The sequence below is a fragment of the Akebia trifoliata genome, chromosome 7 (assembly GCF_017979445.1).
Source record: "Akebia trifoliata isolate Shusen 1 chromosome 7, ASM1797944v1, whole genome shotgun sequence".
NCBI classification, from domain to species: domain Eukaryota; kingdom Viridiplantae; phylum Streptophyta; class Magnoliopsida; order Ranunculales; family Lardizabalaceae; genus Akebia; species Akebia trifoliata.
The window spans coordinates 27,155,856-27,166,020 of NC_141381.1; the positions used below are offsets into that span (position 1 = coordinate 27,155,856).

General features: G+C 31.9%; 1 protein-coding gene across 1 annotated transcript; it reads left to right on the forward strand.

Moving 5' to 3' along the window:
- Positions 1-2,640: 2,640 nt before the first annotated feature.
- LOC147398684 (proline transporter 1-like) lies at positions 2,641-8,858 on the forward strand. Its single transcript, XM_086447943.1, has 8 exons — positions 2,641-2,903; positions 3,151-3,375; positions 4,132-4,226; positions 6,555-6,745; positions 7,099-7,222; positions 7,323-7,538; positions 8,194-8,424; positions 8,549-8,858. Exons 1-8 carry the CDS (start codon positions 2,789-2,791, stop codon positions 8,696-8,698), a joined length of 1,347 nt encoding a protein of 448 aa, XP_086304069.1. The 5' UTR covers positions 2,641-2,788; the 3' UTR covers positions 8,699-8,858.
- Positions 8,859-10,165: the final 1,307 nt, after the last annotated feature.

Sequence of the window (10,165 nt, forward strand, 5' to 3'; positions counted from 1 at the left end):
AGCTTTGATGTATGTGATCATAAACATTATTATGAATGTAATTCACAATCTTTTTATATTAGAGTATGGTCCAAAGTGGAGGAGCATGTTAATTAACCGAGCTGTGATAAATCAACGCGCTAAAGACATGTGGTATGTATGCAGATGACATGATAAGGGCACAAAACCATAGATCTTTGTCTTCGAGATACACAAGGAAAAAGATCTAACTTCGATGTCCATGATAATATGTATGCAATTGTGTGAGGTAGGATGGAGATTATAACCATCTTTATAAGCCTCATTAATCATTTATGTATCATAAGGACTAGACAGTTTATACAAATACAAAGAAAACACGATTCTATACATTTTGGGACAAAGCATTAATTTCTTCCACATGTCACTTGTTATGTTTGTGCCCAGTGTTGTGTTGACGGTATTATTTAAGAATTGTGATAACCTGACTATCCCATATGGCAAACTCGATCAACTATCCTGATGTGACAAGTTTGGGAATTGTAGATTCGTGCTCTTCGGGGTACACAACTACACTTCCCCATAAAAAAGTGTATCTTGAGGAAACCATGTATCCCAATGAACACAGATCTACGGCTCCCAAACTTTTCATGTCAGGTAGTCATTGAGTATGGCACGTGGGGTAGTCAGATTATCACGACTCATTAGTTAATGGGGGCAGAATGAATTCTACAAGTATTTGTAATTTTGTTGGGGTGACTTTATTGAAAATTTCCTAAAGCAATTTCATTTTTGTGCGAATTATATATAAATTCATATTAAACTGGTATTACTATATTACGATTTTGAGGAGAAAGTTTTTAATTTTATTGAGAGGAAGTGAGGTTGAGACATTGTATCCCCTTTTCTTTTTCGTGAAAATAGTAAAATGATCTCATCTTTTCGCTTGTGGATGTTTGTAATTTTACCAAATCGAGTTAATTTTGTATCTGACAAAAAATCAGTTCATTCCCAAATTTCTAACTCATGACAAAATTTTATATAGTTGTGATTTTCAAACTCCCCCAAAACTCTCCCCACGGGAGTATGTGAAGTTGTGTATCCCGAGGAAAAATATATGATTATATGCAGAGCCACATAGGAAGAGTTTGGGGGGAGTTTGTCAAAAGGGGAGTCAATTTATCATTATTCTTTTCTATATGACTAATGATAACCCAACGCTCTTTTGTTAGACGCCCCCATACACTCCTTGATCTAGTAGTTGGAGAACTATAAATCTTTTTCTTGTGTATTCAGAAGTAAAAGATCAACAGTTCTGTGATTGGGGCATACAAGGGGTGTGTGAATAAAGAGCGTCAGATTATCACGACTCTTTCTATGTTATATAATCAAGTATATGTGCAAGATGTTGATCCTAATGTATAAATCTGAATAAAAAAATAGATTATGTTAAATCAAACAATAATAATAGTTGGAATGAACTTATTAGTTTGATTGAGTGACTGAAACATAAAGAAACCACTATTCTTAAAATCAATTTCATCCTCTTAGGATGATATCCACAGTGCAGTCGATCTCAGGTGATCGATTTTTAAGATTCAACAGTCACAAGTCTATTAACTGCGCACTTAGAAATAACAAATCTTTGGCGAACTCAATCAAGTCAGTAGGCGTACGAGCAATAATGAAAAGTAAAAAAAAGTGAGATCAGAACAATGTTTCTGTAAATTCAATGTTGCAAAGAAGCTTAATGGTTTAATGAATTAAAGAAAAAGAGAGAGACTTTGAGTCTTAATTGACCCGGTTATGAATGTTGGATGATCCAAATGTTCAACTAAGATTAATTCTAATGGTTATATAGATCAATGATAGAGATGAGATCTTTAAATTCGAGATTTGCACCCTTCATGTGCACGCATCGCATGTGCACTAAGGGTTTTCGACATGTTGGCCCCAATGTGTGCCTATGTGCGCGCGAGGCCTAGTCTCTTTTTCACTCACACTCAAACAAGTAGGAGAGTGATAATGTTTATTAGTTGAGCACAAATCTTATATGTACACGATGTGAGGCTAAATATTTAAAGAGTTATCTTTACACTAGCAAGAGAAAGAAAATCAAAGAATTTTTTACTTTTCAATTCTCACAAATAACGAAAATATTTTTTTAACAAAGATTTCATCAAAAATGAAAAAAAACCCTACACCAACCACATTTTTCAAGTGAAAAAAGATCTTAGGTTCAAATTTATTCTCAAAAAAATCCAATAAATAATATTAACTATGAATCTTACATGTGTTTAGATTACTTATCAATACTTGATTGATATGACCTAAGTGGACCCCGTTAACATTAACAATGTTCTATCAGATAGAATTACAATTAATATTGAATTCTAAATATGAATAATGCTGAAGTGATCTCAATCTCGATGTAAAGCGTCTATGGTTACCATCCACTTTCACATCAAGATTGACGAAGTGCGATACGAGGTTCCTTCCTGAGGTCACTCCAGCACGACTCTTCTACTATAATCAACCAATTTGACCTTAAGCCAACAGGTGTACTACACAAATTAAATTCTATCATAAGATAGAATATTCCCAAGAGACCAGCATTGCACATAGACTTGCCACTAATGATAGATGGATGATTTAAGGACTTACGGTACACCACAATCACATATGATCCATATGGGCTGACTCTAACTACGTCTCTTATTTATATCTCCAAGCACATGTTCTTCATTTGCTCTCCTATGCTCTCTCAGACAAAGAAGTGTGTTTGCTTTGAGTCTAAAATCGATCCAATCCAAATTGTATCCTCAAAGCAATGGATCTAGAGGAACCCAAGGAAGAGCAGAATAATACCCACAAATCAGAAGTTTTTAGAGTTGAAGCAAGTGAAGTTGATGGTGGTCTCACCTCTGCACATACCATCGACCATGGTCAGTTTCCATCTTATCTCTCCTCTTAAATATTTTTAATTTTAAAAAGTTTTGATAAAAAAATCTTCATATGGGTCCTTTGAATTCTTTTACAATCTCTCTTCATGGGTGAACATAAATCCAATCTTTCTTGGATTGTAGATTAAACTGGTCTCTTAAGGGTACTTAATATTTAAGCAATATTCATCCAATGTTTTTGTAGAGAAATATTTCTGAATGGATTGATGGGTGTTTGATTATGTTTCAGATTCATGGGAACAAGTGAGTCTCTTGTTGGTAACAAGCTTCAATTGTGGATACATCTTGAGCTTTTCAAACCTTATGTTGGTGCCTTTGGGTTGGGCTTGGGGTTTGATTTGCCTCATAGTTTTTGGCTACTTCACTGCCTATGCCAACTGGCTCTTGGCAGGATTTCACATAATTCATGGTCAGAGGTTCATACGATACCGAGACTTAATGGGTTATCTTTTTGGTGACTCTCTCTCTCTCTCTCTCTTAATTATGTTGTCACGTTGTTGAATTACTTTGGATCACGGTCCACCTTAGATGCATGCCATAATATCTCTTACAAATCATAATTAAATTAGTTGGAAATTTTTTTACGAATCTCTATGGTTAATATCAATGAAGAGAGAGACGAAAATTTCAAATAATATGTTAACTGAAAGAGTCATGATAATATGACTCATCAGGTGGCATGCTCAAGTCTACTCCTTTACAGGGACAAGTTCGAGAATTGTAGATCTATACGTCTCGGGACACACAGATTATTGGGATACATTTTTTTTTGTGGGGAGGGGAGCAATCATGTATCCCAAGATGTATAGATCTACGATTCTTGAATTTGTCATATCAAGAAGTCGATTGAGTATATCACGTGATGAATCATATTATCACGACTCTAGTTAAGAAAGGAAATTCTTATCTCCATGCTCCAAATGGGTCCAAAGGGGCGGGTTTCCCTATGAAGTAGTAGTCCTTCCATAGATGATCCAAAATAAAATTTTATTAAAAATTAAATTAGAATTATTTTAAATATGATGCTATTTATTATTTTTATGGTATAAAATTGATAAATATTATTTATTTTAATTCAATGAAGAAAAAATCCCCCCAATTTGAGGAGTTCCATTTAACGATTTTGTTATTAATAATAGTGAGGATGATGGGTACTTTTTATAGGGGAATCTAAGACTTAAGACTAAGAAGGTTTGTCTTGTTGTGGCAGGAAGAGAAATGTATTACATCACTTGGGTTCTGCAATTTTTGACTCTCGTTCTTGGAAATATGGGTTTCATCCTACTTGGAGGAAAAGCATTAAAGGTATGACCATACATCTTTAAAATATATATTAATACATGCCATATGGCATGCATTTTACATTTGCTTGGTCAAATTTGGGACTTCAATTATTGTTCATTTTCAAATGCTTAATCATAATCAATTTTTTTTTTTTTTAAATGATTTAAACCATAAAATCAAGAGGGTTGAGTGTTTTTTTTTTTCTTGTGACGTCTATGGATTATAAAACAAGTGCCACAGGGACCTACAAAAAAAAACATGCCATAGAAGATTTACTCTCACATACATACATGGATTACATGGCATGCATTTGAGAATTTTCCTAGATGATTTTTATTTTCAAACATGATTTTTTCGTATTTATATAATATGAATTTAAATAACAAAAGTAATTTCTTTGAGATATAGGTAGAATGGATTCAAGAGAGCAGTCAAAATTGCTTCTTATACTTTTTCTTTTCCTACAATTACAAGGAAAAATAATTTCAAATCTGACCCTTTTTTTGTCTTATATAAATTAATAAAATGACCTCAATGCCCTTGTTGTCATCAATTCATCATCCCATCATCATTGTCATTATTAATGTGTTTTGGGAAGAAAAAATCAGGATATTTTACGTCATTTTCATTAGTTTATAAGTGAAGATTGCATTTAAGGGGTATGTCATTGTCATGAGTTTGAAAATAGTGGCGTTGTCTTTAATATTCACCAAAAGTGCAGGTGCCACGTGTTTTATAAAGAAGACGGTTCCTTCAATAAGTCAAATACTCTAATTGAAAACCCTTTCAATGATTTCTTTCTTGATAACTCGCCAGTCTTCATTGAATGATTGAAGTACTTTTTGACAATTCTTTTAATGTATGCAATCTAATAATGTACATGATATGTACCATATCATTGTTTCAGTGCATCTCATCACATATTAATGATTTGATCATCTAAAGATTTTGAATTAAAATCCATCAAATTTAAAAATAACTTAAACCAATCATGGACAGTAAGCATCAGCCATAAGAATGGGGCCAATTATTCCTCTTTCAAAAACATGGACATGTCGACACCAATCATCTCTATTGAACTGATAATCGTTATGCAACTCTTTGTTTTAAGTTCACACTCATCAATGGCAACTCATCTTACAAGATGATCATATTTATCATCATATCAACAACTACAACATGAAAAAAGACTATATTAGATGGTCCAAGGCTGTTAAATTTCATAAAAATTCAACAGACCAAGACGTCAAAATTTTCATTATCAATTTTTTTTTTTTTTTTGGAACGAGCTGAAATCATCAATTTAATGAAGGATGAGAGATTCTACGGTTCTAAGCTATCAAATTGGGGAACATAAAATTTTTTGACAGTCATGAGCCATCGAAATTTTATTATGAAAATTTGTTGGCCTTCGCCCGTCAAATTTTCCTATCAAAATTCTCAATTTTCATGTAGCGAACACAGCAATTTATATATATATATATATATATAACACGTTTTCAACGTTATTGATTACAACAATCTCATAATGATTGTTAATCATCATAAGTTTGAAGTAAGTTGGTAGAGTATCATAGGATTTAATGTAATAAGATGGTTGAAGATTAAGATTGTGATAGATTTGATAAGATTTCGAGTTTGCTTATATTTACAATTATTTTCTAGTATTTTAAATAGAGAAAGTTCTCAAAATGTGATAAACTTTTGACGAAATTCCAATTATGGCACACTGTTCATTTTAATTCCCAAAAACATGAAGTGTGAGATTGTAAGTTTTTCAAGTGACAATCTCGTAAGTTCGCTACTTTTAGCGAGATCATCACTATATAAATCAACGAGATTGTCATTTTGAATATATATCAGTGAGACAGTCACTTCAAACCTACGAGATCGTCACTTGAAAAACCTGTGATCTCGTTGTTCATATTTTAAGAATTAAAATGAACAGTTATTCGGAATAAGAATTTTGTCCCATCAGCTCAGGAAATGATAATTTACCCTTTTAAATATAATAAACCTTAGGACCCCTATAATTAAAGGAAAGAGAATCAATATAACTTCATCGTTCAAAAGTTTAAAGATGAACTTTGAAATGATTTATCCTTTTTTGGGCTTCAATTATTTTATTTGCTCCCCATTCCTTAAGAAACTGTATATTTAGATTGATTGATTAATTGATTGATTTGATCGAACAAACACTTTGGTGTACAATCCATTGAGCTAATTTAATCCTACCAACACAATACAAGGCACAAACATAACATTCTCTTATTGAAGAATGTTCATATATGTTTTTACTATCTCCATTTACGTTCTTTTGGGGTTAACTCAATCTTCTATTATATGCAGGAGATCAATTCAGAGTTTAGTCTTTCCCCATTGAGACTTCAATATTACATCATTATGACTGGTGTAGTCTATTTCATATTCGCATTTTTGGTTCCTACAATGTCAGCAATGCGACGTTGGTTGGCAATTTCGGCCATCCTCACCTTATCTTATGTTATCATCATCTTGGAAGTTTTAATAAAAGATGGTATGTATATATAAATGTGAAAAAATCGAAATAACAAAGACAACACAATCGCACAAAACATAAGGATTTATGCAGTTCGGCAGTGTGCCTACGTCCACGAAATAGAACAAAAACAATCACTATTTTCTCATAAATTTTATAAACCTAGAGATCTCTATTTATATAACCGAGAGTTACCAAAACATGTAAAACTCCCCAAAAAATAAAAAATTCTTAAGAAAATATTACACCCCCGACAGGGGCACTACCCCCTGCATCCTGCAGCTTTGCGTAGCGTAACATAATACAAGACATTTACACAACAATACATACATATGCACATTCATATAATATTAACCTTGTTTGCGTTTTTTGTAGGAAGTCTAACACAAATGTAGACTACAAAATTAAGGGAAGCAAATCACACAAAGTCTTTAACGCATTTGGAGCAATTGCAGCAATCGTCGTCTGCAACACCTCAGGCTTGCTTCCAGAGATACAAGTAAGGATTTCGGATCAAAAAAGAAAAAAAAAAGTTGTTGAATGACCAATATAACTATTTTTGATAATTTTTTATAACATAATTTTGTCATAAAAAATAGTCGACCTTGCGTAAGCCAGCAGTGAAGAACATGAGAAAAGCCTTGTATCTACAATACACAGTTGGGCTTTTAATCTACTATGGTGTCAGCATAGTAGGGTATTGGGCTTATGGTTCAGGTGTTTCAGAGTATCTACCTAAAGAGCTAAGTGGGCCCAAGTGGGCTAAGATCTTCATCAACTCTATTGTCTTTCTCCAGTCTATAATCTCCCAACAAGTAAGGTTTTCTCTTTTTTTTCTTCTTTAAACTTAAATTATTGCGTCACATACACATTTTAGCATAAAAGGTTTTTAACCATTTTGACATTAATTTTTTTTTTTCCAAAACGGTGCCAACATATTTGAATTTATTTTTATAAGCTTATTATGAATTTCAAATAAAGTACATTTTTATGAAAGTCAAAAGATATACCCTAAAAATGGGTATGACATGGTAATTTTAAAATTTTACGTGTCCCTTTATGTACTTTCCCTGGAGGATATATCCTATTTGGTAATATAATTTTCTAACAATAAATGGTACTTATTTTACATGCATTTATTTAAATTTATTTTTAAATCCTTTTCATTTGCATTTATTTAAAGTTGAAAAAGAAAATTTAAAGTAAATGGAAGTACAAGAGTAACCCTATTTGATAAAATAAAATAAAAAACATTACAAAACAGGAAATATCTCACATATTCTAATGTTTTAAGAAAACTTGGCTTCTCAAGTTCAAGTGTGATGTATCAAATGCGTTGGCCACATCGACCGATCATGTTTGACCTCTCAATGAGTAAAAAACAAACATGGCCTTAGCCCGACCAAAAAAACAACCATTATTTTTATTTAGAATTTCTAAATTTATGGTCTCTTCCATGGATGAATTCAGATGTTTGCAGCACCAATACATGAGGCTCTTGATACCAAGTTCTTAAAACTAGACGAGAAAACGTACTCTATCAATAACCTCAAGCGTCGCTTCCTTCTACGTGCACTTGTCTTTGGAGCAAACACTTTCATCACAGCTGCATTTCCTTTCATGGGAGATTTCGTCAACTTATTCGGATCATTTACACTCTTCCCATTAACCTTTGTGTTCCCAAGTATGATCTTCATCAAGGTAACTAATTACAAACCATAACATGCCATTTGAGTCATATTGTTTGTTAACAATCAAAATTAATTCCATGGATTTGAACTTAAACACTTCATTCCATCTCCTTTTAATTTTCTATTTTCTACAGCTTAAAGGAAAGACAGCCAAAAAGGAGCAGAAGTTATGGCATTGGGCCAACATTGTTGTTTTCTCTCTCTTTGCTGTGGTAACTACAATCTCTGCCGTCCGATTAATTGTAAATAATATAAGGATTTACAATTTTTTTGCAGATACTTAGAGCCCCTTAATCCTAGATTTTATCTACAATTAAATTGCTCTAGGAGTAGTAATCCTCCTTTAAATTAAGGATGTAATATGTATTACTTTTAATCATCCAATGTTATTGATCAATTTATAGATTACAAAGAAGATGGTAACCACACATAGATTTTGAATTATGGGCCAAGACTTCTCTTTATCTTATTTTAAAAACCTCCTAAAGGTGTTAAATGTACTATGTTTTGGGAATCTATCAGAATGTATTGTATGTATTTGATTTTTCTGTTGCCTAAACCTTGTCTTGAGGCGAGATTTTAAACCTTGGATCTAAATATCCTCATCTTCAACTTGCAACCCAAAATCCTAGACTTTTTTTTCCCCAAAATTAGTTATGTTAAATCTCCACAGTAAATAGTTTTTCCCTCATCTTCAACCTTTGTATTTTATCTTACATCTACCTTCAAACCTTGAACAAGATAGGATTTTTGGAGAGTGAAAAGGCAATGAAATTTGGTCAAAAAAAAAAAAATCAAGGATCTTTTACCAGGAGTTATGGTGAAGTTGAAAATGATGGATTGACGATGAGATTAATAAATTTAAAATAATTGACTATAGAAGTTGAAGAGCTTGAAGTTGAAATATTATTGGTAGAAAAATCAAAAAAAAATAAAAATTGTTAAAGGTTGAAATGCCATCAGTTTCAAATATTTACGAAAACTCCCCCCTCCCCCCCTTCTTTTAATATTCCTCTAATTTTACTATCTTTCCTCTCTTACCCCTTTTTCAATAATATCCAAAGAGAAGAAAAAGATTTTCTTTGAAGAAAATAAATTCTAAAAGAAAGTGAAAATAAGTTATAAAATAGAGGAAGTTAGCATAGATGATGTCCTTCAAAGAAGAAAAAATCCAAAGATATAAGAAAAAATGAAATCCAAGAAGAAAGTGAAAAGGGACGATCCTGGGTGATGTTTTATGATCGGATTGAAGTGGACCATTTCTAGATGACTAATCAAGAAATGAAGTTTTTTCTCAATATAGATTTTGAGAGAAATATTTTCACAATAAAAGTATTAAAATAAATATTAATAAACGTTGATTAATATTTATTTAGAATTGATTCAAATAAAATTCATTTAGTTTGTTTTAAAATAATTTTGAAAGTTACTTTCTGATTGGAGTATTTTTTTGTTAAAGTAAAAGTAAATCTTTTTTATTTAGAACATTTCTATTGGTTGATATCTTTTCACATGGATTGAAGATTGTAAGAGTACTTTTTTACTCTTTTTTTAAAATAATTTATAAATCCTACATTGTTTTCTAAATTTTTTGAAGGGATTTTTAAACCTATAAATGAGAACCTATTCTCAATTCTTTCTTCATTCCAAAGACTCTCTCCTTGAGAGTTCCTAGTGACTTTTAGCTATATGAAAATTTTAATAATTATTTTTTATTTTAACTATATGGTGGGACACACAAATGCCTTTGA

Excerpts from the sequence above, each read along its gene's own strand:
- LOC147398684 (XM_086447943.1), top strand. The coding sequence starts at position 2,789 with ATGGATCTAGAGGAACCCAAGGAAGAGCAGAATAATACCCACAAATCA. Across the intron at positions 3,376-4,131 it reads CTTAATGGGTTATCTTTTTG|GAAGAGAAATGTATTACATC; the intron begins GTGACTCTCTCT and ends TTGTTGTGGCAG. Across the intron at positions 7,539-8,193 it reads AGTCTATAATCTCCCAACAA|ATGTTTGCAGCACCAATACA; the intron begins GTAAGGTTTTCT and ends GGATGAATTCAG.